General features: G+C 47.7%; 1 protein-coding gene across 3 annotated transcripts in view; it reads right to left on the bottom strand.

Moving 5' to 3' along the window:
- The window catches only part of rsph10b (radial spoke head 10 homolog B), a 128,454-nt gene that overhangs the window by 57,339 nt on the left and 43,431 nt on the right, over nt 1-27,684 (bottom strand). For 2 of the 3 annotated variants that reach the window (XM_072481532.1, XM_072481530.1), the window contains 4 exons: nt 18,412-18,553; nt 17,425-17,549; nt 4,502-4,691; nt 2,189-2,300 (listed from right to left, as the gene is read on the bottom strand). In XM_072481532.1, the coding sequence (XP_072337633.1) occupies nt 2,189-2,300; nt 4,502-4,691; nt 17,425-17,549; nt 18,412-18,553 (569 nt within the window). The remainder of the gene's footprint in view (nt 1-2,188; nt 2,301-4,501; nt 4,692-17,424; nt 17,550-18,411; nt 18,554-27,684) is intronic. The other variant, XM_072481533.1, reaches the window with a different exon arrangement.

Here is a 27,684-nt window from a genome sequence, read left to right as displayed (position 1 = left end):
ATGGACCTTCCACACTTTTGAGTCACGGTTGCCAGCTCTCGCCCAATATATAGAGCACAAATATAGCAAGAGTTAAACAAAGAACCCTTGACACTGCATTGTGTAAAATGTTACAATATATATTCTATCTGACCAAATCTTGATCTATAAACAAAAAGAAAAATTGATTTAACTTTAAACAGATCAAGAATACGGAGTACAAATAGTCTATTTACAGTAGTTAAATTCTTGAGTACATTTCCTGGAGCAGTTGAGGCAAATGGTGTAGATGCATTTAGGAGGAAGTTAGATAAACACATGGATGAGAAGGGAATGGAAGGTTATACTGATAAGAATTAGATGAGGGTGGAGGAAGTACAAATGGAGCATAACTGCCATCATGGGTCGTTTGGGCCAAATCACCTGGTTCTGTACAGTATATTCCATATAATTCCAAATATTGTTCTCCTCAAGATATCAAAACAACAAAGATGGTTTTCATGCACCAACACTCAACATTGAATTGCTCATTCAAGCATCGTTTGAAGCTATACATTACGCAGAGCCCTTTCATTAGATCCCCATTGCCTCAGACTGTCAGTTTCCTTCGCAGAAACAGAGCTCCAAGTTTCTTTTCAAGATGCCAGAAAAACAGGCTTTGAAAGCAGGGCAGCACAGTGGTTATCACTGCTGCCTCACGGCGCCGAGGTCCCAGGTTTGATCCTGGCCCTGGGCCACTGTTCATGTGGAGTTTGCACATTTTCCCCTGTTTGCGTGGGTTTCACCCCCACAACTCAAAGATGTGCACAGTAGGTGGATTGGCCATGCTAAATTGCCCCTTAATTGGAAAAAATGAATGGGTACTCTGAATTTATATATTAAAAAAAGGATTTGAAAGCAGGTATTTCTCATAATTACCTTGTAGTGATCAGACATTGAGAAGATGCAAACAATTTTTACAAGTAAAACTGCCAAATAAGCATGCATTGTAAACATACTCGCCGGATGCTCGTGACTGAATGGAGTAACTTGTCTTATTTCTGGTGTGGTGACTGGGAGATGTTAGGAAATTGAATCGAAGATGTAGTGAACAATTAATTTAGAGGTTAACAGCCTGGGGGTAAAACTGCCACACTGAGAGGTATATGCCCACACCTGGCCTGAGTTGCAATGTCCCATTCAGACTTTGTTAATGGCAATAAAAGAAAAATGTTTAATTAACCCATCTTGACCTCAGTTTGCTTAAAGATTTCACGTAAAACAAGGGGCCTCACTGGTTGGAAATGGGGGAATAGTTACATTGAATTAAACCTCAAGGATGTTACCAAAAGCCAACACTGTTACAGAATTGACATCAGTAAACAATGTACGTTTTTTATTGCATGTCATGAGATCTTCAAATAGTGTGATTCAAAACCAAAATGTATGATAAGTATTAACTGCAGAATTTATGTTCCTGGGTCCTGATCCTTTCATGGAGATGAAATGTGGGTTGAGAACCCAGAATACCAGTGGTGGGTCCCTGAGGGGGATTTTGGCGAAGGCAAGCTCTTGCATCAAAGAAGCCACCCAGCAGTAAAAAATTGGCAGCCCACTATCAGAGGTTGGGACTGCTGAAGTGTATAGGGAGGTGCAAAGTGTAACTCCATTCATGGTCCCAGCCACAAATGGAGGATGTAGAGTGGTCCAAAAGGGTTAGGGACGTCAGACATAGAGGAAAGGCTTTCCCAGTAACAGGCATTGCTGTGGTTGCAGCTGTCTATTACTGTGGTGCCTCCCCTCACTGAATGGCACCTCCAACTCCAACAGCTACTCAGTTGGCAGCTAGGAGGCTGCCAATCTTTCATGGATGGCCTCCTGGTTTGGCCAAGAACATCGTGGCTGGAACATCCAAATCTGATTAGTAGAGTGTCCTTAATTAAGTCCTCAAGGGGCTTAATCGGCTATCTGCTGAGGCCGGTCAGGTAACCAGTCCCACTGTCACGCTGGCTCCTGCGGAATCCTGTAGGATTGTGGCATGGTCCTAGTGGAATTTCCCTGTCATTCATGGATCCCACCTCCAGATCCACCTCTACAGACTCTTGAAAATGAAACCCTAAAATATAATTAATGCATTGATAATCAATTTAAAATGGATGGAAAGAAAATGGTTGGGATGATTTTCAGCACTTTTCCTAAATAAGGCAGCATCAAAACACTGGTCTCTTACTCGTGCTCCTTGTGGTAAATATGGTATGCCAGAATAATGACATTGTTCAGGAATTTCCCCAGCAGAAATGTATCAAACGGAGAGTGCGTTTCCTCCACTGTAGTAAATTTTCCTGCAACAGTCAGAAGATTTGTGGTTTAATATCTAGCTTTTCTGAAGAATAAATGTATAACATGTTCAAATTTGTTACACCACACAGTTCATGAATTTAGACTTTATGAATTCATTCAAGGGATGTGGGCTTCACTGGCAAGACCAGCATTCAATGCCCATCCTTAATTGTCCTTGAGAAAGTGGTAATGCGCTGCCTTTTTGAACCATTGAAGTCCATGTGATGTATGTACACCCACAGTGCTGTTCAGGAGAGAGTTTCAGGATTTTGACCCAGTGACAGCAATATATTTCCAAGTCAGGATGGTGAGTGGTTTGGAGTGGAACCTCCAGCAGATGGTATTACCATGTATCTGCTACCCTCGTCCTTCTGGGTGGAAGTAGTCATGGGTTTAGAAGGTACTAATACACTAATGTAAGTTTACATTTTAATTGATTTCTTTATTTGAACACACAAAAAAGGAGCAGCAGTTGGCCATTGAGCCCCTTGAGCTTGCTCCGCCATTTAATAACGTGAGGTAGGATTCCCCACTTGGGAGACAATGTTCTCCTGCTGGAGGTGAATTGCAACCAGTTTCCGAACCCCTTGGGAGCACAAACCAGTAAGCAATTCAGTATTCCTTGCTGTGCAAATTTACGCGGAGCTCCCCACCGCACAAAACGGGGCTGCGCATGGCCTCAGCCTCGTGTTTCCCGCTCAGGCTCCTTATTCAACGCAACGTGCATTGGGGAATACGCCGGCAGGAAACTCCCAGAAAAACCGGCAACAACAAACTTAGAAATTTGTCCATTAAATTCCACCCAATGTTTCAGCTCATGACCTTTCATCAGAACTCTCATCAGGCATAAATCTCATAAAGGAAACTTATTGCGTCCTGCTAATCAGCCTGTTTCTTATCCATTTCTCAGTGTTTTTATGTAGAGCTATTTAGCGAACAACCTCTCCGTGTATTCAGTTACCTTCATTGTGCATTATTTCAAGCTTAGATAACAGTCTTAGAATCATACACCACAGTAAGAGGGAGTCAACATTTTAAAATTAATATTTCTCCCCACACTCTGCTCAGTCCTAGAAAATTTCCTTTCGCTGAAAATATCCAATTTCCTTTCAAAAGTTACCACTGAATCTGCATCCACCATCCTTTCAGGCAGGACATTGCAGATCATAACAGTTTGCCTGTAAAAATAATTCTACTCACCCCGCTGTCTCTTGCTGTGTCCTCTGATTATCAACTCACCTACCAGTTTCTCCTCATTCACCCTAAGAAAGCCCACTCATAATTTTGAGCACGAAGGAATCATTTTTTTACAATTTAGAGTACCGAATTATTTAGCGTGGCCAATCCACCTAACCTGCACACCTTTGGGTTGTGGGAGTGAAACCCACGCAAACACAGGGAGAATGTGCAAACTCCACACGGACAGTGACCCAGGGCCGGGATTCGAACCCGGGTCCTCAGCGCTGCAGTTCCAGTGCTAACCACTGTGCAGCGTGCTGCCCCGGCTGAGCACAATTATGCGCAAATAGAGAATTTTTTTTTAACCGTAGTCTTTGCTATAAAGAAGTTCCATCAGTACGTATATGGGTGTTATTTCATGGTGTTGATGGACCACAAGCCACTGTTGGGACTCTTCAAAGAAGATAAGCCATTCTGCCCATAGGGTTGGCCTGATTTCAGATGTGGGCCCTCCTAATGGTGGCGTATAGGTACATATTGTAGCATTGTTGGGGACGCAGATCGTGAACACGGTGTATTCAGTCAACTCCCGCTGCTGACGAGACCACCAACATCCCAAAAGCCGGCAAAGTTATAGCTGCATGGCACTTCATGGATACGTTGCCAGTTACGATGACCCAAATACATGGGTGGACGCAAAAAAAACCCTATTTGTCCAAGGTTCACCATATAATACTGTACGGGAGCCAACATTGGAAATTACCCAGTAAGTTGAAAGTTTTCACCACCACAATAGCCGGGATTCTAACCCGGGTCCTCAGCGCCGCAGTCCCTGTGCTAACCATTGCGCCACATGCTGCCCTCCGAATGAATCTTTTAACTCAAGTCTTTCAAACAGTGCAACATTTCTTAAAGAGTAATTGGCTAGCAGAAAGTTACTTTCTGGCTACAGCACATCATATTTATCATGCAGAAATACTGAATTACAGGATGTAGATTTATGATCCAAAGGAAATTTAATTACCATGAAGGATCTTATCCATGTTAGCCAGACTCAGGGTATAATGGTGAAATTTACAATCTTTTAGAAAACGCCAGAACTGCAGTTTGCTCAGTAAGAAAGTATTATCCAGTGTTTGCTGATGTCCCAGGCTACTGTAGAAACTGTACACTTTCTTCAGTTCTGCCATATATCGGAGAGTAGTGTACTCTAACTGCACAAAAATAATTCAAAATCTAAAGTCACATAACACTGAATTTGTATAAAATAACTGTATAAAATGCATATGAATTGAAATCCTCAACCAAAGGTGAGATGAAGGGGTAGCATTGGGGCGAGGAGCAAGTGCAGAATAGCTGCACAGTGGGAGATGGGCTAGAAACACAGGAATCTTTCCTTGGTAACTTAATGAGTGAGAATTAATTAACTGTCACATGATTTGCACAGATCAATCAGGTATGTGGGTCACGATGGAAAAAAATCTGTTTACATATATAGATACCAAACAAGTAAACTCTAATGCTGTGATTGATTATGAAACATCCAAGATAATAACTTATACATCTGTCTACATCTACAGTATTTAAATGATCCCAGGGGCAGCACAGTGGCGCAGTGGTTAGCACTGCTGCCTCATGGCGCTGAGGACTTGGCTTCGATTCCGGCCCCGGGTCACTGTTCGTGTGGAATTTGCACATTCTTCCCGTGTCTGTGTGGGTCTCACCCCCACAACGCAAAGATGTGCAGGATAGGTGAATTGGCCACACTAAATTGCCCCTTAATTCAGAAAAAGAAGAATTGGGCACTCTAAATGTTTTCTAAAATTTAAATGATCCCAGGAAGTTCTGTATGCAAACACCCAATAAATATGTTATTTTCTAATTACTTAAAGGTTGCCATGATTCCAATATAGCACACAGTTGTATAATTGTCCAATGGTAAATACTAATATTTGAAACACAAACTGCCAGTAGGGAGTTTATTGCAACTTGTAAAGTGTGTTAAGTATGCGTCAGATTTATCAGTACTAGTAAGGTTTATTAATAGTTGTAAGGTTGATTAAGTTTTTTTTTTTTTTTTTTTTTGTAAGGTTGATTAAGTTACGGCCAAATTCAATTAATATGAGTAAACCGAAGTAAAATAAAGTTAACATCAGTGAAGTAAATTTAAGACATGACAGGGCAGCTCGCCTTGCATGGAATGTGTGTCATCTAGTACGTGGGAAGTAATGGATGCTACTGTTGACCTAGACAACCATATGTGCAGGAAGTGTCAGCAGCTGCAGAACTTTGAGCTTCATATTTTGGAGCTTGAGCAGCGGCAAGAGGCACTGTGGCAAATCCATGAGGCCTCGACCTATGTGAATAACACATTCAGAGAAGTGGTCACACTGCAGGCTAGGAGCATGGAGGCAGAAAATGAAAGGGTGACAGCCAGGCAGTCCAAGAGAACCAGGAAGGTAATGCAGAAAGTCCCCTGAGATCCAATGCAATAATTGGTTTTTCGTATTGGGTACTGGTTGGTTCCACAGAGGAATGCGGTCAGAACCACATTTGTGACACCATGAGCACCTCAACTGTATAGGAAGGGAGGAAGAAGAGGGGAAGAGCAGTAATGATAGGGGATTCATTAGTTTAGAGGAACAGACATGCGCTTCTGTGGCCGCAGACCTGACTCCAGAATGGTATGTTGTCTCACTAGTGCCAGGGACAAGGGTGTCAAAGAGTGCCTGCAGGACATTCTTCTGCAGGAGTGTGAACAACCAGAGGGAATGGTCCGTGTCAGTACCGATAACTTAGGTAGGAAGAGGGATGTGGTCCTGAAAGTAGATTTCAGGGAGCTAGGGAGGAGATTAAAAGGCAGGACCTCTTAAAACTCAGATTACTTCAAATCCCACATGCTAGTGAGTATAGAAATAGAACTGAGCTATTGAACATGTGCCGGGAGAACTGGTGTAGGCGAGAGGACATCAGATTTCTTTTTTTTAAATCTTTTTATTCGCCATTTTTTCATCATTTTCACCATACAAACAGAAAAAAACCTAGGAAAACAACAACAAAACAGCCCCATCGAAAACAACTTAAAATATCGACTCGCAGGTTTAACAAATGAAAGACAAACAACAAATAAACCCCCTTCCCTCCGTCCACCCCCTTAAGCATTCATCGACACCAGGTTAAGGTCCAACAGGTTTGTTTGGAATCACCAGCTTTCGGAGCGCAGCTCCTTCATCGGGTGAGTCACCGAATCTTTGGAGCAGACCCATTATATTTCCCACCGACGTTGTCATGTGAGAGTAACTTTAAGCAATGGGTGTTTATAAATGGGTGCGTAAAGGTTTGGGTTGGGAGGGGGGGGGTGGAGAGCACCGGGTTTCGCTGCACACGGACGATCTGCTCTTGTACATCTCGGATCCGGTGGAGGAGTTAGGGGAGGTTATGCAGATCTTAGGGGAATTTGGCAGGTTTTCGGGGTATAAATTGAAATGAGAAAAAGTGAATTGTTCGTGATCCAGGCAAGGGGGCAGGAGAGGAGACTAAAGGAGCTGCCGCTCAGGATGGTAGAGAGGAGCTTTCGCTACCTGGAAATACAGGTGGCTCGGAAATGGGAGGCATTACACAGGCTCAACCGAACCCGGCTGGCAGAGCAAATGGAAGGGGACTTTAAAAGATGGGATACGCTCCCGCTTTCGCTGGCAGGGAGACTACAGACCGTGAAAATGATGGTCCTCCCCAGATTTTTGTTTGTTTTCCAGTGCCTCCCCATCTTCATCCCTAAGGCCTTTTTTAAGCGGGTGAATAAGATTATTTTGGGCTTTGTATGGGCGAATAAAACCCCGCGAGTGAAGAAATGTTGTTGGAGCGCAGTCGGGGGGGGGGGGGGGGGGGGAGGGTGGATTGGCGCTGCCGAACTTCTGCAACTACTACTGGGCGGCGAATATAGCGAAGATTAGGAAGTGGGTGGTGGGGGAGGGGCCGGCATGGGAGCGGATGGAGGTGCGTCATGCAAAGGCACCAGTTTGGGAGCACTGGTAACGGTACCTCTGCCGTTCTCGCCGGCCCGTTACTCCACTAGCCCGGTGGTGGTGACGGCATTGAGGATTTGGGGGCAATGGAGGAGGTACAAGTAGATGGAGGGTGCGTCGGTCTGGACCCCGATTTGCAATAACCACAAGTTCACACCGGGCAGGATAGATGGCGGGTTCCGGAGCTGGCAGAGAGCAGGAATTAGACGGATGGGGGATCTATTCATAGACGGGAGTTTTCCCAGTCTGAAGGCGCTGGAGGACAAGTTCAAGCTGCCGCCGTGGAACGGTTTCAGATACTTGCAAGTGCGGGACTTTCTGAGGAAACAGGTGTTTGCTTTCCCACTCTTGCCGCCACGGGTCTCTGGTATCTGGGTGGGGGAGGGGAAGGTGTCAGATGTCTATCAGGAGTTGTTAGAGGTGGAGGAAGCCCCGGTGGAGGAACTGAAGGGCAAGTGAGAGGAGGAGTTAGGTGGGGAGTTAGAGGCGGGTCTGTGGGCGGAAGCCCTAAGCAGGGTTAATTCCTCCTCATCATGTGCCAGGCTCAGTCTAATACAGTTTAAAGTGGTACACCGGGCACGGCGGCGAGGATGAGGTAGTAGAGGACAGATGTGCGAGGTGTGTGGGATGCCCAGCAAACCATGTTTTGGGCACGCCCGAAGCTTGGAGGATTCTGGCAGGGGTTTGCCAAGGCAATGTCCAAGGTCCTAGGTACGTGGGTGGTCCCAAGTCCAGAGATGGCGATCTTTGGAGTGTCAGAAGACCCGGGAGTTCAGGGGGTGAAAGAGGCCGACGTTTTGGCCTTTGCCTCCCTGGTAGCCCGGAGACGGATCCTTTTAATGTGGAGGGACTCGAAGCCCCCCCGAGTGTGGAGACTTGGGTCAGTGACATGGCTGGGTTTCTCAAACTGGAGAAAATAAAGTTTGCCTTGAGAGGGTCAATGCTGGGGTTCTCTTGGAGGTGACAGCCGTTCGTCGACTTACTCGGGGAAAATTAAAATGTCAGCAGAAGCAGCACTCTGAAGGGGGGGGGGAACGGAGGGGTGCAATATGGTTAAGGGATGTACTAAAGGGCTTGGGGTGGGAAATGTCTATTTTACCATGTTGTTGTTTATGTTATTATTATTTTGTTTGTTATTGTGATTAAAATTTTGCAAATACTTCAATAAAAATATATATATATTTTTTAAATGGATGTGTATATAAATATCTGTAGTGGGTGTACCTTTAAGAAATGGGTGATTAATACTGCAGTGATGTCAGAGAGTGGGTGGAGCTGGACTGTCTGTCAGCTTTTTACTTTTGTTTTAGGCTTTTTTGCTGCAGGGTGGGTTTGGTTTCATTTTAGTTTTGGAGAAGCTGCAATCACAGCAGGATGTGTGTGAATCTCTGCAAGCTTATGAGTGTCCATTTGCTGATTCAATGTGGTAACTGTTCTCAGTAGTGAAGTTACGCTTGATGTCTTTCTGTTAAAAGGTGTTTTTAAGTCTTATGGATGTTAAAAGGAAAGCTTAAAGGATTACTTAATGTTGTAGTATTTGGGGGTTGTATTTGAATTAATGGTTGCTAAGATGTTCACTGTATGTTCTATGTAGATGGGCTTTAGAGTGGTTTCACAGGTGTGCGCAACATCGAGGGCCGAAGGGCCTGTACTGCGCTGTAATGTTCTATGTTCTATGTATGTTTTAAAAAGGTTAACTTGAGTTCACAGAATAAAGATTGTTTTGCTTTAAAAAAAATACTTTTTCATTTCTGCTGTACCACACCTGTAGAGTGAGCCGTGTGCTCCCCATACCACATCTATTAAAAGTTGTGGGTCAGGTGAACTCCATGATACACTTTAGGGTTCTCTAAACCCTGGTAACAACGTGCTCGGCTCTGAGATGTACAGTAGCAATTCGTCAGCATACAAGGATACCCTATGTTCCACCGCCCCTCACTATCCCCCTCCTCGAGCGATGGCCAGAGGCTCTATAGCCAATGCAAACAGCAGGAGGGGCATAGGATACTACTGCCTAGTACCCCGGTGCAGAGCAAAATTCCCCAAATTCATATTATTAGTGCGAACACTCGCCATCGGTTCCCTATGCAGCAGTCATACCCACGCCGTAAACCTCGACCCAATTCCAAATTTTCCCAATACGGCCATCAAATAACCCCAGTCTACCCCATCAAACGCCTTCTCTGCATCCAGTGCCACCACCACCTCCATCTCTTTTCCATCCGTTGGTGGCATGATCACATTTAACAACCTTATAACATTCGAGAACAGCTGCCTTCCCTTCGCGAACCCTGCCAGATCCTCTCCTATTACCTTCAGGAGGCATCCCTCCAACCTTGCCGCCAGCACCTTTGCCAATATTGTGGCATCCACATTTAATAGGGATATGGGCCTGTATGATCCACACTCCACCAGGTCCTTATCCTTTTTTTCAACAGCAGGGAAATCGAAGCCTGCCCCAACGTTTGCGGCAAAAAACCCCAACCTATTGCATCCTCAAACTTCTCACCATCAGCGACACCAACTTGTCCTTAAACCTTTTACAATGTTCCACTGAGAACCCATCCAGTCCTGCCGCCTTCCCTGACTGCATCCTTCCGATTGCCTCTTTTACCTCCAGTTCCCCCACTGGCATCTCCATTCCTGCCCCACCTTCTTCCCCCAATCTTGGACACTCCAACCCGTCCAGGAACTCCCTCATCTCTTGCTCGTCTCTCAGCAGCTCTAATCTATACCTATAATCCTCAAAAACATTATTACTCTGTTCTGGGGCCACCACTAGCTTCCCTGTCTTATCCCGCCCCTCGTCGCCGCCTCCCTCCGGAGCTGGCTGGCCAACATACTCCCCACCTTCTCAGCAAGCTCGAAGGGTGCACCCCTCGCCCGTTTCAATTGGCACACTGCCTTCCGTGGACAACCGATCAAACTTAGCCTGAAGCTTTTTCCTCCTGTCCAGGAAGGCCAGGTCCTGGTCCCCTGCATACCTCCTATCCATCTCCAACATCTCCCCATCAACTTTTGGCACTCCTCCCTCTCCTCCTTGTCCACCTTAGCCTTAAACGAGATCACCTCCCCCCTCGCTCCTACCGTCAGAGCCTCCCAAACCACTGCCTGCGAAAATTCCCTGTGCAATTAAATTCCACAAATTCCTCAATCAGCTTCCCAATCTTATCACAAAAACGCCGGTCCCTCAACAATCCCACATCCATTCTCCACCCTGGCCTCTGGGCCACCCCCTTCTCCAAGACCACATCCACCCAATGAGGCGCATGGTCCGAAATCGCTATCCTTGACCCTTTGACCCCAGCCTTCCCCATCTCTATTCTCGAATACACTTTATGTACCGGGGAGTAAAATAAGTACACCCGCTCCCTCGGGTGCAGGATCCTCTACGGGTCCACTCCTCCATCTCTCTCATGAGCCCAGTCAACGCCCTCAACCCCCCACACCGCAACCTGGCCAGCGAGTGTGGCTGCGACCTGTCCATCCTCGGCTCTTGCACCATATTCCAGTCCCCCCCCTACTATTAACTCATGAGTGTCCAAGTCCGGGATGGCACCTAACACCTTCTTCACAAACCCTACAACATCCCAGTTGGGGCCATATACACTCGCCAGCGCAACCAACCTCCCCTCCAACACCCCCGTCACAATCACGTACCTGCCCCTCTGGTCCGCCACCACCATCTCCATCTGGAACCTCACCCTCTTGCCCACCAATGCCGCTACCCCCGAACCCTACTATCAAACCCAAAACGGAACACTTGACTCACCCAGCCCTTCCTGAGCCTCACCTAATCGTTTACCCTCCAGTGGGCTCCTTCAACATCACTACATCAGCCTTTCGGCTCTTTAAATGCGCAAACACCCTCGACCTCTTCACCGGTCCCCCCATTCCCATCGTGTTCCACGTTACTATTATGACTGGGGGTCTCTCACCATCCCCGCCCCGCCTGTCCGTCATCATCGTAACCCTGGGCTCTGCCCACTGGACCTGACCTGCTCCGTCCCTTTGTTGCCGTCGAACTCCTCCCCCTCCCAGAATGCTTCCATCCACTTCCTCTGGAAAACACCACTCCCAGAATTTATCCCATCCCCCCACCTTTCACACCTCCCAGGCCCATCGAAACCTGTTCGACCAGGTTCCAATGACCTCGGCCCCTACCCCACCACACTCGGGTTCACTCGCCAACCTATGCTGGCTAGTGTGGGAAGCCCCTGCCCAGGCCCCCCTCCTCCCAATCCCCTCCCCAAGCCGAGTCCCTAAAAACAAAAGACAAACAATCTTAACCAGTGCAAAAAACGCATCCCAGAAAACCGCCATAACCCCAAAGTTCACTAATCCCCTACCCACTGTACCCCATACCGCAGGATACACTACCCTTCCTCACCAACTAACCCAGAAATCAAACTCCCAACTGTTCCCCTCCCTCATATAAAACAAATAAGCATCCCCGTGTTTGCGTGGGAAATCCACATACCCTGCACCATCTTTGGGTTGTGGGGGCGAAACCAACGCAAACTCCTTAATTGGAAAAAAATTAATTGGGCACTGGAATCTTAAAACAAAAATGAAGCTATATACAGACTTTCACCCCCAGTCCCATCTCTAATTTCAACCCCAGTCCTTCAGTCTTCAACAACGCCTTCGTCACCTCCAAATAGAAGTCCTTCGAATTATAAGGTCACCCTCAGCTTCACTGGGTAGACCACGCCGAACCTCACACCATTACTGCAGAGTGCCGGCTTTACCCGACCAAAGGCCGCCCGCCTTCTCGCCAGCTCTATGGTTATGTCCTGGTACATACCAATACCAACTCCTTTCCACCTCACCTCACACCTTTGTTTCGACTAACTCAGGACTTTCTCCTTAACATGGCATTTATGAAAACAAGTTATGATCGCCCACCCCCTCAGGCAAGCCCACAATTCTTAAATTCTGCTGCCTCGACTTGTTCGCCAGGTCCTCCAACCTTGGCTCTCAGTCTTTTGTTGGCCTCCACCACCCTCCGCAGCTCCTCGCCCATCGAGGTGAACTGCTCACTATGTTGCGACAGACCTTCCTCCACCCCCTTCAACTTCTCTCCTTGCTCCCGTACCTCGGACGATGTCTTCAACACCGCTGCCTTCACCGGGGCCATTGACTCCTCCACCAGCTTCTTCATCTTTGCCATCATCTCTTTTCGCATCACCTCCATATGTTTGGCAAACTGCTTTTCAAACTCTCCAGCCATTACCCCGGTCAAAATCTCTACTGTGAAGCGCACAGCACCATCCAGCGACTCAGCCTCTGCCATGTTTCCTGCAGCTGGGCTGGCCCGTTCGTTCGACGGCGAACCTTCACTCACCCCCTTCTTCCCAACACTTTTTTCTGTTTTTTCGACATTCCCTCCAAAAATCAGAGCTTCGAGCAGGAGCCACCCAATGTGTGTCTTCTGCCTACATGCCACCACAGATTTCTAGGGCATATGATTTCTCTTTTAAAAAAAATATTTTTTATCCTCTTTTTTCAATGTTCTCCTGCATTTACACCCAACAATAAACAATAATCAGTAACGAATGTAATGTCAATCCCCATATCAATAACAACGATCCCATCCTCCAACCAAACCCCAAACATTGGCCCGCATGTTAACATTAACAAATGACAAAGAGGAATCAGGAATCACCCATAATCACCATTAACACATACAGTCCCCCTCCCCCCAACCCCCCGCTAATGTTCGATGTAATCCAATTCTCGAAAGTGCATAATGAATAACGCCCATGAATTGTAAAACCCCTCCATTCTTCCCCTCAGTTCAAATTTGACCTTTTCAAGCGTTAAGAATTCCAGCAGGTCCCCTGCCACGCCAGGGCACAAGGTGGAGAGGTTGATCTCCACCCTAACAGGATCCGTCTTCGGGCGATCACGAGGAGAAGGCTACATCTGCCTCTGCGCCCGTTTCCAACCCAGGCTGGTCCGACACCCCTAATATGGCCTCCCGAGGTCCCAGGTCCACTTTCACGTGCACCACTTTAGAGATTACCCTAAACACCTTCTTCCAGTAATCCTCCAGCTTTGGACAGGACCAAAACATTTGAACGTGGTTTGCAGCCTCCCCCTCCGCCCCACACACAACGTTCACATAAATCTTCTATCCCCTCAAAGAGCCGGCTCATCCTCGCTCTTGTAAGGTGCGCTCCATACACCACCTTCAGCTGTATCAGCCCCAACCTCGCACACAAGATGGAGGTGTTCACCCTCCGGAGCACCTCACACCAGAACCCCTCCTTCATATTCTCTCCCAACTCTTCCTCCCACTTTGCCCTGATCCCTTCTAGTGGCGCCTTTTCCTCCTCCAAAATAGCCCCGTAAACCGCGGATACTACCCCCTTCTCCAGTCCCCCTGTCGTCAGCACCTCCTCCAGCAATGTGGAAGCCGGCTCTACTGGGAAGCTCTGTATCTCCTTTCTGGCAAAGTCTCGAACCTGCATGTATCTAAATATTTCCCCCTGCTCCAGCCCATACTTTACTCCCAGGGCATATGATTTCTAAGGCACCAGACCAGCTCTGGGGCAGGTGGGGCCTGTACAAGTTACATCTTAGCAGGACTGGAACTAACATCCTTGTAGGGGGAATCATTAGTGTTGTTCCGGAGGGTTTAAACTAGATTGGCAGTGGAATGGGATTCTGAGGAGGCGCTCAGCTTCAAGGGAAACAAAACTTTTGAAAGGAAGTAGAAATTGCAAGGCAAAAATAGAAGACAGATGAAGCATAGCCATGCATCAAATAGGATAAAGAGAGAGAATAATGTTAAAAAAACAGAATTAAAGGCACTCTATCTAAATGCATTTGCAGAACGGTTGAGTATTTTAATGCACAAATCGAAGTAAATGAGTATGATTTAATTGCCATATGGAGACATGACTGCAGGGTGACCAAGATTTAAGGATATATGGCATTTAGGAGGGATAGGCAAAAAGGAAGGGGGGTGTTATTTACCAAGTTATGTTTACATTTGTAATTGTTGTTATAAAATCATAAGTGCCTTACTAAAATGTTTTCCAAAAAAAAGGAAAAGTAAGTGGGGTCGCACTCTTAATAAAGGAAAAGATCAATAACTATTAAGACAGGATCTTAGGTCAAAGGATCAAAATGTAGAATCAGTTTATGCAGAATTCAGGAACAGCAAGGTACATAAAACATTGGTGGGAGTTGTTGAAAGGCCATCAAACTGTAGGGCTAATGTTGACCATGTAAAATATGGAAATTAGAGATTGATATAATAATAATAATAATAATAATAATAATAATAATAATAATAATAATCGCTTATTGTCACAAGTATGCTTCAATGAAGTTACTGTGAAAAGCCCCTAGTCGCCACATTCCGGCACCTGTTCGGGGAGGCCGTTACGGGAATTGAACCCGCGCTGCTGGCATTGTTCTGCATTACAAGCCAGCTGTTTAGCCCACTGTGCTAAATCCAGTAATAATGGACTACTTCAATTTACACATAGACAGAGTTAAACAAATCAACGCTAATGCTGTGGAGCAGGAATTCCTGAAGCGTGTATAAGGTGGTTTTCTGGAGCAATATGATGAGGAGTCAACTAGGTATCGGGCTATTTGGATTTAATGTTGTGTAATGAGAAAGGGTGCATTAATAACCTAGTGGTAAAGGAAGCTTTGGGAAAAGGGACCGTAATATGATAGAGTTTTGCAATAAGTTGGAATGCAATAAAATTTATTCTGAAACTCAGGTCTTAAATCTGAAGAAAGGAAATTATGAAGGTACAAGGGGCAGGTTGGTTATGGTGGATTGTGAAAATACACATGGTAGACAGGCATTGTCTAGTATTTAAAGAAATACTACATGGTCTACACAAATGTACATTCCTCTGAGGCATAAAACAGCCAAAGTGAAAGGTAAACCAACCGTGCTTTACAAAAGAAGTTGAAGATTGCATAAGATCAAAGGAAGTGGCATATAAGGATGCCAGAAAAAGTGGCACTCATAAAGATTTGGAACAATTTAGAACACAGCAAAGGAGCACCAAGAAACTGATTAAGAAAGGGAAAAGAGAATGTAAATGCAAACGAGCTTCTTCAGGTATGTGAAAAGGAAAAGATTAGCTTGGATAATTGTGGGCCCATTATAGGTGGAGACAGGGAAATGGCAAAGAAACTAAACAATTACTTTGCATCTGTCTTCATGGAAGAAGATACAGAAATCTCTCAGAATACTAGATGACCAAGGAACTTGTGAAACTGAGGAACTAAAAGAAATTAGTATAAGTAAAGAGATTGTACTTGAAAAGTTAACTGGATTGAAGGTTACTAAATCCCTGGACCAGATGAACTTCATCCCAGAGTGTTGATGGAGGTGACTAGAGGGATATAGTGGATTCATTTGTGATTATCTTTCAAAATTCTGTAGATTCTGGACAGGTCCCTGCGCGTTTGAAAGTAGCAAATGTAACCCCACTATTTAAGGAGGAAAAGAGAGGGAGAATGGAGAACAACAGACCTGTCAGTTGGACGACAATAGTAGGGAAAATGTTAGAATCTATTTTGAAGGGTGTGATAACAGGGCATTTAGAAAATAATGGTAGAATTGAGCAGAGTCAACATGGATTTTTGAAAGGGAAATAATGTTTGACAAACTTATTGGAGTTTTTTGAGGGTGTTACTTGTAGCATTGATAAAGGAGAACCAGTGAATGTGGATTTGGATTTTCAGAAGGCTTTTGATAAGGTCTCATACAGGAGGTTAGTAAATAAAATTAAGGCACATGGTATGAATTGAGAATTGCTTAACAGACAGACAGCAGAAATAAATAAATAATTCTCAAGATGGCAGGTTGTTACTAGGGAGGTATCGCAAGGATCAGTGTTGGATCCATAGTTCACAATCTATATAAATAACTTGGATGTGGGAATTGTAATATTTCAAAATCTGCTGGGAACATAAGTTGTGAGGAGGATACAAGGAGGCTTCAAGCGGATTTGGGCAGGCTAAGTGAATGGGCTAGAACATGGCAGAAAGAATACAATGTGAATAAGTGTGAAGTCATTTCCTTTGATCGAAAAAAATGGAAAGACAGAATATTTCTTAAATGGAGAGAGATTAGGAAGTATGAGTGTCCAAAGGAACCTGGGTGTCCTTGTTGATGAGTCACTAAAAGTCAATGTGAAGCAATCAATTAGGAAGGCAAATAGTATGTTGGCCTTCATCGTAAAGGGATTTGAGTACAGGAGCAAAGATATTTCGGTGCAGTTGTATCGAACCTTGATGAGGCCTCACCTGGAGTATTGTGTATAGTTTTGGTCCCCTTATCTAAGGAGGGATGTATGTATCATAAAGGGAATGCAATGGAGATTCACCAGGTTAATCCCTGCAATGACAGGATTGTTTTATGAGGAGAGATTGAGGAGATTGGATCTTATTCTCTGGAGTTTCAAAGAATGAGGAATGATCTCACTGAAACTTACAAAATTCATACAGGGTGTGACAGAGTGGATATAAATGTTTCCCTTGGCTGCTGAGTCTAAAACCAGGGGACATAATCTCAGGATAAGAGGTAGGCCATTTAAGACGCAGATGAGGAGGAAGCTCTTCACTCAAGGATGATTAATCTTTGGAATTCTGTACCCCAGAGGCCGTGGAAGCTCAATCATTGAGCTTGTTCAAGACAGAAATCATTAGATTTTTGGACGTTAATGACATCAGGGGATATGGCAATAACATGGGAAAGTGGCATTGAGGTAGATCAAACATGATCTAATTGAATGGTGGAGAAGGCCAAAAAGGTTGAATGGCCTAATCTTGTACCTTTTTCATATTGATGCCAATATTTATATGAAATTAATAAACATTCTTTTAAGGCTAATAGTGGTTTAGGTTCTGCATTCTGCAACTTGCTTGAGTTTCCATTTACCTGTGTAAGCTCATTTTGTCTGTCTTTCTCTGAGATCATCTCCAAAAGTGAATCAATATCAAATTTCACATTACGTTCCAGAACTGATTGAATGACACCCTTTGAATCACTTGTTTTGATGTTATCTATCACAGAAAATAAAATTCAAGTTTTATTCCCTTCCACTGATTTTCAAACCATTTATTAATGCTATATAACTATGTACATATGTTAAAATGTTTTATGTATTGTGGGGACTCCCCATGCTTACAATATGGCCACATTACAGTATTTCCATTCATACCTGTGTTTCACATTAAAGGCTTCACTTGACGATGTAAGGCAGGTCATATAATTACCTTTATAATTACACTTCTATTTCAGCCATCCTGAAGCTAGTTGGAGATTTGGCACTATTCACACATTAGACCCAATTTCTGTGCATGTGGGTAGTTTATGAATGGGTTAAAATCAGGCCCATGATATTTAGCTGTCATGGATTGATTTCTCCTTAGTGATAGGCCCTCAAACATTTTTCAACCAGCAAGTACATTTTCTTTGGTTTCTTTTTCTTCTGCCGCTTGTTCAAATCTGACACTTTCGCTCTGCTGCTGTCGCAAGCCTATTTGCTTCCTGACACACCCCATCCCAAGGCCCCTCCAGTTGCTGCAGAATTCAGCAACTCTGATGCTGCAAAATTCCCCACCCTGACCCTCAGAACATGCACTCCCAAGCCAGCAACATCCTTCGCTGGTTTCTCAGCATAAAGTTGGTAAATGTCAAACACAATGCACATAATGGCATCAGTAATTCATGTAACTTAATAATAATGACACATGCCTTAGATGGCACATGTTTCTTACAAAATTAAAGCCCAGAGTTTCATTTTTGAAGTACTCACCAACAGTATGGTGGGGAGAGAAGAAGGTACAGATGATGCTTATATAGTGGTTTTAAAACTAAGCCTTTCCACAAGTTGCAGGTTGGTCACTCTGCAAAACATCTTACCAGTTTCAAGTGGCGATCGGGTGCGTATGGAACCAAGGTCCGGTGTGTTAATTCCGTCAATTGAAAAATTAGGAAACTCTACCATACGATCTTCAGAAAACTCTCCTTCAAAAGTACGACCATTCTTAAACGTGAACGTTCCCTAATATTATGAAAGGTAGAAGATCTGATTTAATTATTCAGACTAAATAAATCTGAAAGTACCATATTGGTAAACTATACATCAATTGCCTAGAAGGACAACAATTAGGAGAAACCATGGCGTATTTTACCAGAATTATTGTCTGATTTCAATTTTTTAGCAGATGCAAGAAAGACATGGGGTGCGACTACTAACTTGGTCAGGCTGCTGGATGTGGTGAAGTCGCGAAAGGAGGTCAGAGGGTCAGCCACAGGTCAGCCAGTGCCACCTGGGAGGCAGTGGCAGCAGCCGTCAGCTCAGGGAATGTGACAAGGAGGACCGCCACCCAGTGGCGCAAGAAACTTTACGTCCTCCACTAGGCTGCATGTGTGAATTGGCATCGGTGCCCGGACACCGGCCCTGCCTGCCATTCCTGCACCCCCCGCCCCCCCCCCCCCCCCCCCCCCCCGACATCCCGGCGGTTGGCACTGTAATCCCCACCCCCCAGCACAAGACCATGCCTGTGCCCCGAGTCCCTCCATCCCAAGAAGATCCATCTCCAGGCTACCAAAGAGACAAAGGCCAAAACGTCGGCCTCTCTCACCCCCTGGACCCCCGGGTCTTCCGACACTCCAAAAATTGCCACTTCTGGACTCGGGATCACCTTTACCCTCAGCACCTTAGACATTACGTCAGCAAACCCCCGCCAAAATCCCTCCAGCTTCAGACAGGCCCAAAACATGTGGACATGATTCGCGGTCCCGCCCTGTGCACTGCCCACACCTATCCTCCATACCTATCGCCCACTCCCTCAAAAAACCTGCTCATTCTGGCACTGTAATATGCGCCCTGTGGACTACTTTAAATAGAATGAGGCCAAGCCGAGCGCACAAAGAGGATGCATTCACCCTTCCCAGAGCCTCCTCCCGTAATCCAGCCTCCAGCACCCTCCCTAGCTCTTCCTCCCGCTTCTGCTTAACTTCTCCAACGGGGTGTCCTACCAGTCCATTAATTCTTTGTAAATCTCCGATACCCTGCCCTCACCAACCCCTTCTTTCGACACCACTTTGTCCTGCAACCCTGGGGCAGCAGGTCCGGAAAGGATGGCACGTGTTTCCTCACGTAGTTCCTAACTATAAGTACCGGAACCCATTCCTGCTGGGCGCTCACACTCCTCTACCAACCCCTTTAAGCTCGACAATCTGCCCCCCCCACAAATAGGTCTTCAAACCGCTGAATCCCCGCCCGCCGCCACCCCCGAAAACCCACGTTGAGCCCCCCGGAACAAACCTGTGATTCCCACAGATCGAAGCCCAAACCAAGGCCCCCTCTAGCCTCAGGTGCTGCCGCCACTGTCCCCACACCCTCAGGGCCGCCACCATTACCAGACCTGTGGAGCACCTGGCCGGCGAGAACGGCAGATGCGCCATCAACAGTGCTCCCAAGCTAGTGCCCTTACACGAGGCTGCCTCCATCTGCTCTCATGCTGATCCCTCCCCCACTATCCACTTCCTTACCATGGCTATATTTGCTGCCCAGTAATAGTTCATTAAATATGGCACGGCCGTGGGCGGCATGGTGGTGCAGTGGTTAGCACTGCTGCCGACGACGCTGAGGACCTGGGTTCAATTGCGGCCCTGTGTCACTCTCTGTGTGGAGTGCAGGTTAGATGGATTGGCCACACTAAATTGACCCTTAATTGGAAATAAAAATAATTAAAGTTTGGCAAGGCCAGCCCCCGCAACTGCTCCAACACCTTTTTCACCCAAGGGGCTTTTCTAATGATCTTCCTATAGAAGGCCTTTGAAATAAAACTCAGACTAAAAACCTTGGGAGTACTGTCATCTTCACGGACTGCACCCGTCCCGCCAATGACAACAGGAGTACGTCCCACCTCTTAAAATCCCCCTTCATTTGCTCCACCAACCGGGCCAAATTCAACTTATGCAATTTCTCCCATCCCCGCACCACCTGGATGCCCAGATACGTGAAACTCGCCCCCATTACCTTAAATGGTAGCTCACCCAACCTCCTCTCCTGCCCCCTCGCCTGGTTCAGAAGGACCTCACTCTTCCCCATGTTTAACTTATACCCAGAGAACCGGCCGAATTCCACCAAAATGTCCATGATACCTCCAATACTTTCCAATGGGTCTGATATATAGAATAACAGATCAGCCCCCACTGCACTCCAATTAACTAGCCCGCCCAGCTAACCTAGCAGCAGCCGCCCAAGGTGACCAAGCCTCCTACTCCCGCGCTGATTCCCCTCCACCCCCCTTGCTCGCACACCTCGCAAACAACAATGAAACAAGAAAAAACAAGGTGCACTCACCCTCAATCGCAACAAAACATCTCAAAGGAGAAAAGTTCTCCAACAACCAACAAAAACAAAGATACAGGAAAAAACGGAAAGAAAAAACACCCATCTCCTCACACCTCCTCCACAGTTCAATGTCCTCCTTCTCCTGTCAGTCAATTGTCTCTTAAAAATTCCATCGCCGAGACTTCCGGGTGCGGTGATGACCAGCTACGCCGCACGTTTCGGCAGCTCCCGTTGGAACGGACTTTTGGGCTCTTGATAAGAGCCCCAACGGCAATTTTAAATGGCCAAAATCACTGTGCGGTGAAATAGAAGGGAATCCCCCCGGATGTTGATGGACAAAGGAGAGGATAGCGGCAGGATTGCAGTGGATCCTTCGGAGCAGCGGCAAGGAAGGGAAGCTCGAAGCAAGATGGTGTCGGAAGGTGGCAGTTCGATATGGGGCCCGGAGCAACAAGAGTTCCTGCTACGCTGTGTGGAAGAGCTGAAGAAGGAGGTGTTGGCCCCGATGCTACAGGCGATTGAAGGGCTAAAGGAGGCGCAGAGGACCCAGGAGCTGGAGCTTCGGGTCGTGAAGGCAAAGGCTGCTGAAAATGAAGATGAAATTCAGGACCTGGTGGTGAAGACAGAGATGCACGAGGCGCAGCACAAGAGGTGTGTGGAGAGGTTGGAAGCCCTGGAGAATAATTCGAGGAGGAAGAATCTAAGAGTCTTAGGTCTTCCCGAGGGCGCAGAGGGGGCGGACGTCGGGGCATATGTGAGCACGATGCTTCACTCGCTAATGGGATCGGAGGCTCCGAGGGGCCCTTTGGAGGTGGAGGGAGCTTATCGAGTTATGGCGCGAAGACCAAGGGCAGGAGAAATACCTCGAGCCATAGTGGTGAGATTTCACCGCTATAATGACAGAGAGATGGTCCTAAGATGGGCGAAGAAAACTCGGAGCTGCAGGTGGGAGAACGCGGTGATCCGCGTATACCAGGATTGGAGTGCGGAGGTGGCGAGAAGGAGGGCAAGTTTCAATCGGGCTAAGGCGGTGCTTCACAAAAAGGTGAAATTTGGAATGCTGCAACCGGCGAGACTGTGGGTCACATATCAAGGGAAGCACCACTACTTTGAGACGGCAGAAGAGGCGTGGACATTCATAGTGGACGAGAAGCTGGAATAGTCTGGCGAGAGAAAGAGCTTCTGGGGCAAAGTGGTGGGGTGACTATGTGGGACGAGGAAGGGGGGGGGGATGATTTTCCAATTGTTAACTCTTTAATCCTGTAAATTTTCTCTCTTCCCCTCGTTTGGGAGGGGGGGGGGGGGGGGGGGGGGAGGGGGGGAGTATGAGGAACTGTGGGCGCCGGTGGGTAGGAAAGCGGGGCTGAGTGGGAAACGTGGGCCTCGTTCCCGCGCTATGGTAATTAAGGCGGGAACAGGGACGCAGGAAGGTGGGGGCCTCGCACAGTGAGAGGCCGAGGGCAAACGGGGAAGCCGAGGTCAGCCAGAGTTCGCTGACTTCTGGGAGCAACATGGGGGGTGTAATTACGCTAGAGGGGGATCTAGCGGAGGGGGGGGGGGGAGGGAGATAACTTGGTTGCTGCTGCTAAGGGGAAGGGGGAGCTGTTATGGGGCGGGGTGGTTGAGGCGGGAGGGCACCGTCGGTGGGATATACGGGTACGTGGGAACCGGGTGAGGAGCTGGGGTAAAAAAGGGGATGGCTAGTCGACAAGGGGGGGGGGTAAAGAGCCCCCCAACCCGGTTGATCACGTGGAACGTGAGAGGGCTGAATGGGCCGATTAAAAGGGCACGGGTACTCGCACACCTAAAGAAATTAAAGGCAGATGTGATTATGTTGCAGGAGACACACCTGAAATTGACAGATCAGGTCAGACTACGTAAAGGATGGGTGGGACAGGTGTTTCATTCGGGTTTGGATGCGAAGAATAGGGGGGTGGCTATTTTAGTGGGGAAACAGATACTGTTTGAGGCAAAGACCATAGCGGCGGACAGTGGGGGTAGATACGTGATGGTGAGTGGCAGACTGCAAGGGGAGGCGGTGGTTCTGGTGAACGTATACGCCCCGAACTGGGATGATGCAAACTTCATGAGGCGTATGTTGGGGCGTACCCCAGACCTGGAGGCGGGAAAGTTGATAATGGGGGGAGATTTCAATACAGTGCTTGATCCAGGGCTGGGCCGGTCGAGGTCCAGGACCGGGAGGAGGCCGGCAGCGGCCAAGGTGCTTAAGGACTTCATGGAGCAGATGGGAGGAGTAGATCCTTGGAGATTTATCAGACCTAGGAGTAAGGAGTTCTCATTCTTCTCCCATGTTCACAAGGTATATTCACGGATAGACTTTTTTGTCCTGGGAAGGACACTGATTCCGAAGGTGACAGGGACGGAGTACACGGCCATAGCCATCTCGGACCACGCTCCACACTGGGTAGATCTGGAGGTAGGAGAGGAAAAGGAACAGCACCCACTCTGGAGAATGGATATGGGCCTGTTGGCGGATGAGGGGATATGTCTAAGGGTGAGGGGGTGTATCGAAAGGTACTTGGAGCTTAATGATAATGGAGAGGTTCAGGTGGGAGTGGTCTGGGAGGCGTTGAAGGCGGTGGTCAGAGGGGAACTGATATCCATAAGGGCACATAAAGGGAAGCAAGAGAGTAAAGAAAGGGCGCGATTGCTGAGAGAACTTTTGAGGGTGGACAGGCAATATGCAGAGGCACCGGAGGAGGGACTGTACAGGGAAAGACAAAGGTTACATGTGGAATTTGACCTGCTGACCATGGGTAAGGCAGAGGCACAGTGGAGGAGGGCACAGGGAGTGCAGTATGAGTTTGGAGAGAAGGTGAGTCGGTTACTGGCCCAACAATTGAGGAAGAGGGGAGCGGCGAGGGAGATAGGTGGGGTGAGGGATGAGGAGGGAGAGATGGAACGGGGAGCGGAGAGAGTGAATGGGGTGTTTAAGACATTCTATGAGAGGTTGTATAAGGCTCAGCCCCCGGAAGGGAAGGAGGGAATGATGCATTTCCTGGATCAGCTGGAATTCCCGAAGGTGGAGGAACAGGAGAGGGCGGGACTGGGAGCACAGATGGATGTGGTGGAGGTGGTAAAGGGGATTGGGAGCATGCAGGCGGGGAAGGCCCCGGGACCGGATGGGTTCCTGGTGGAATTTTATAGGAAATATATAGACCTACTGGCCCCACTCTTGACGAGAACCTTTAATGAGGCCAGGGAAAGGGGGAAGTTGCCCCCGACTATGTCGGAGGCGACAATATCGTTACTTTTGAAGAAGGATAAAGACCCGCTGCAGTGTGGGTCCTACAGGCCCATTTCCCTTTTGAATGTAGATGCTAAGCTCCTGGCTAAGGTAATGGCGACGAGGATAGAGGATTGTGTCCCGGGGGTGGTCCATGAGGATCAAACTGGGTTCGTTAAGGGGAGACAGCTGAACACAAACATACAGAGGTTGCTAGGGGTGATGATGACGGGGAGGGGGAGGCGGAGATAGTGGTGGCGATGGATGCCGAGAAAGCATTTGACAGGGTGGAGTGGGACTACCTGTGGGAAGTGTTGAGGAGATTTGGTTTTGGTGACGGGTTCATTGGATGGGTACAGCTGCTATATAGGGCCCCGGTGGCAAGTGTGATCACAAACAGGCAGAGGTCTGACTACTTCCGTCTTTATAGAGGGACGAGGCAGGGGTGTCCCCTGTCTCCGTTACTGTTTGCATTGGTAATTGAGCCCCTGGCCATAGCACTGAGGGGCTCCAGGAAGTGGAGGGGAGTACTCAGGGGAGGAGAAGAACACCGGGTATCTTTGTATGCAGATGATTTACTGTTGTATGGTGTGGACCTCGTGGAGGGGATGCCTGAGATAATGCAGACGCTCGGGGAGTTTGGGGAATTCTCGGGGTACAAATTGAACATGGGGAAGAGTGAGTTGTTTGTGGTACATCCGGGGGAGCAGAGTAGGGGAATAGAGGATTTACCGCTGAGGAGGGTAACAAGGGATTTCCGGTACTTGGGGATCCAGATAGCCAGGAGTTGGGGAACCTTACATAGGCTTAATTTAACACGATTGGTGGAACAGATGGAGGGGGATTTTAAGAGATGGGACATGGTGCCCCTGTCACTGGTGGGGAGGGTGCAGGCGGTCAAAATGGTAGTCCTCCCGAGATTCCTTTTTGTGTTTCAGTGCCTCCCGGTGATGGTCACGAAGGCTTTTTTCAAGAAGATCGAGAAAAGCGTCATGAGTTTTGTGTGGGCTGGGAAGACCCCGAGAGTGAGGAGGGGGTTCTTGCAGCGTAGCAGGGAGAGGGGGGGACTGGCACTACCGAGCTTGAGTACTATTGGGCCGCCAATATTTCAATGGTGTGTAAGTGGATGGGAGAAGGGGAGGGAGCGGCGTGGAAGAGATTGGAGATGGCGTCCTGCAAGGAACCAGCCTGCAAGCACTGGTGACGGCACCGCTGCCGTTCTCCCCAAAGAAATACACCACAAGTCCAGTGGTGGTGGCAACACTGAAAATTTGGGGGCAGTGGAGGCGGCATAGGGGAATGACGGGAGCCTCGGTGCGGTCCCCGATAAGAAATAACCATAGGTTTGTCCCAGGGAGAATGGATGGGGAATTTGGAGCATGGCAGAGAGCTGGGATTGTGCAACTGAGGGATCTGTTCCTGGACGGGACGTTTGCGAGTCTGGGAGCGCTGACGGAAAAATATGGGTTGCCCCAAGGGAATGAATTTCGATACATGTAACTGAGGGCTTTTGCGAGGCAACAGGTGAGGGAATTCCCGCAGCTCCCGACGCAGGAGATTCAGGATAGAGTGATCTCAGGGACATGGGTGGGGGATGGTAGGGTGTCAGGTATATACAGGGAAATGAGAGATGAGGGGGAGAACATGGTGGATGAGCTGAAGGGAAAATGGGAGGAAGAGCTGGGGGAAGAGATTGAAGAGGGGCTGTGGGCAGATGCCCTACGTAGGGTAAACTCTTCGTCCTCGTGCGCCAGGCTTAGCCTGATACAATTTAAGGTTTTGCACAGGGCACATATGACCGGAGCAAGGCTCAGTAAATTTTTCGGGGTAGAGGATAGGTGTGGGAGATGCTCGAGAAGCCCAGCAAACCACACCCACATGTTTTGGTCATGCCCGGCACTGCAGGGGTTCTGGGTGGGGGTGGTGAAGGTGCTTTCAAAGGTGGTGGGGGTCCGGGTCGAGCCAGGCTGGGGGCTGGCTATATTCGGGGTTGCAGAAGAGCCGGGAGTGCAGGAGGCGAGAGAGGCTGATGTTTTGGCCTTTGCGTCCCTAGTAGCCCGGCGAAGGATACTGCTTATGTGGCAGGAAGCCAAGCCTCCGGGCGTGGAGACCTGGATAAACGACATGGCAGGGTTTATAAAACTGGAACGGATAAAGTTTGCACTAAGGGGTTCGGCTCAGGGGTTCACCAGGCAGTGGCAGCCGTTCATCAACTACCTCGCAGAACGATAAAGGAAATGGGAAGGTAACAGCAGCAACCCAGGGGGGAGGGGGGGGGGGGGTGGAGGGCCCAGGTGGGTCCTCAGGGGTGTTTTTGTAAAGATATTGGTACTTGGTTATGTATATTGAATTGCTGATTTTATTATTTGGGAGAGTTATTATTTTTGTTATGGAAGTTCCCATTTAGTTTATATATTATTTATTTATTTGTTAAAATACGGTCACGGTTATTTATATTGTTTTGCTATTGTAAAAAGGGGAAAAACCTTTGTACTGTTTTGTTTGGCCGAAAAAGTTGAATAAAATATATTATTAAAAAAAAATTCCATCACCTCCTCTGGTGTTCCAGAATAATGTTCTCGGCTATTAAAAGCCACCCAAAGGCGGGAAGGGCACAACATCCCAAACTTCACCCCATTTTTAAAAGGGCAGCCTTCACCCAATTAAACCCAGCTCTCCTCTTCGCCAGGTCCATGCCCAGGTCCTGGTACACCAGAAGCTCGCTCCCCTCCCAGGTGCATCACCTCGTCTGCCTCTCTTATTTCAGTATCTTCTCCTTGTCCAGGAACCGGTGAAGACGCACGACCATCGCCCTTGGTGGTTCATTCGCCTGCGGCTTCCTCAATCAGCACCCTGTGCACTCGGTCGACCTCCAGAGGCCAGTCAAAGGCCCCCTCCTCCATCAACTTCTCCAACATCTTGGCTACATACGAACCAGCGCCCGCTCCCTCAATGCCTTCAAGCATCCCCACGATTCTTAGGTTCTGTCTCCGGGAGCGGTACTCCAGATCCTCCAACTTTGCCTTTAATCGCTTCTGAGTCTCCCGCATCGCACCTATTTCAGCCGTCAACGAGGCAAGCTGCTCCTCGTGCTCCCCAACCGCCTCCTCCACTTTCCAAATAGCCTGTCTCTGGGGCTCCAGCTTCTGCTCCACATGGTCAATTCCCGCTTTTAATGGTTTCATGTGGGACCACTCTCACCATAGCCGCCACCGGAAGTCTCAGATGACCTGTCTCAAGTGAGTTTTGTATGCCAGACATGATTAGTCTGCCCTTTCACTGGCCATATGTCCACTCTCCCACAGGTTCTCCATTTGATGGTGCCGGCCCATCCGGGGTGGCCTCCCCCACTGCCTTCTAAGAGGTCACCTTGAAAGAGAACTCCAAAGATGCCATAATTTAAGCATCCCAGCTGTCACCCCAACCTTCCACCAACACAGAGACACACACCTCGTTGGGCGAAAGTAGTAGACAGGCTTCTGGGGCACAATCTGGTCAGCACCACACAGCTGCCGATGGAAGCAGGAACATCCAGAGGGAACAGCAGTTAGAATTGTAGCGCACAAAGACTCCGTGAGAC

The sequence above is a fragment of the Scyliorhinus torazame genome, chromosome 17, assembly GCF_047496885.1.
Source record: "Scyliorhinus torazame isolate Kashiwa2021f chromosome 17, sScyTor2.1, whole genome shotgun sequence".
Classification (NCBI taxonomy): Eukaryota; Metazoa; Chordata; class Chondrichthyes; order Carcharhiniformes; family Scyliorhinidae; genus Scyliorhinus; species Scyliorhinus torazame.
The sequence above is the reverse complement of the archived record's forward strand: the minus strand, read 5'-3'. Positions and strand labels throughout refer to the sequence as shown.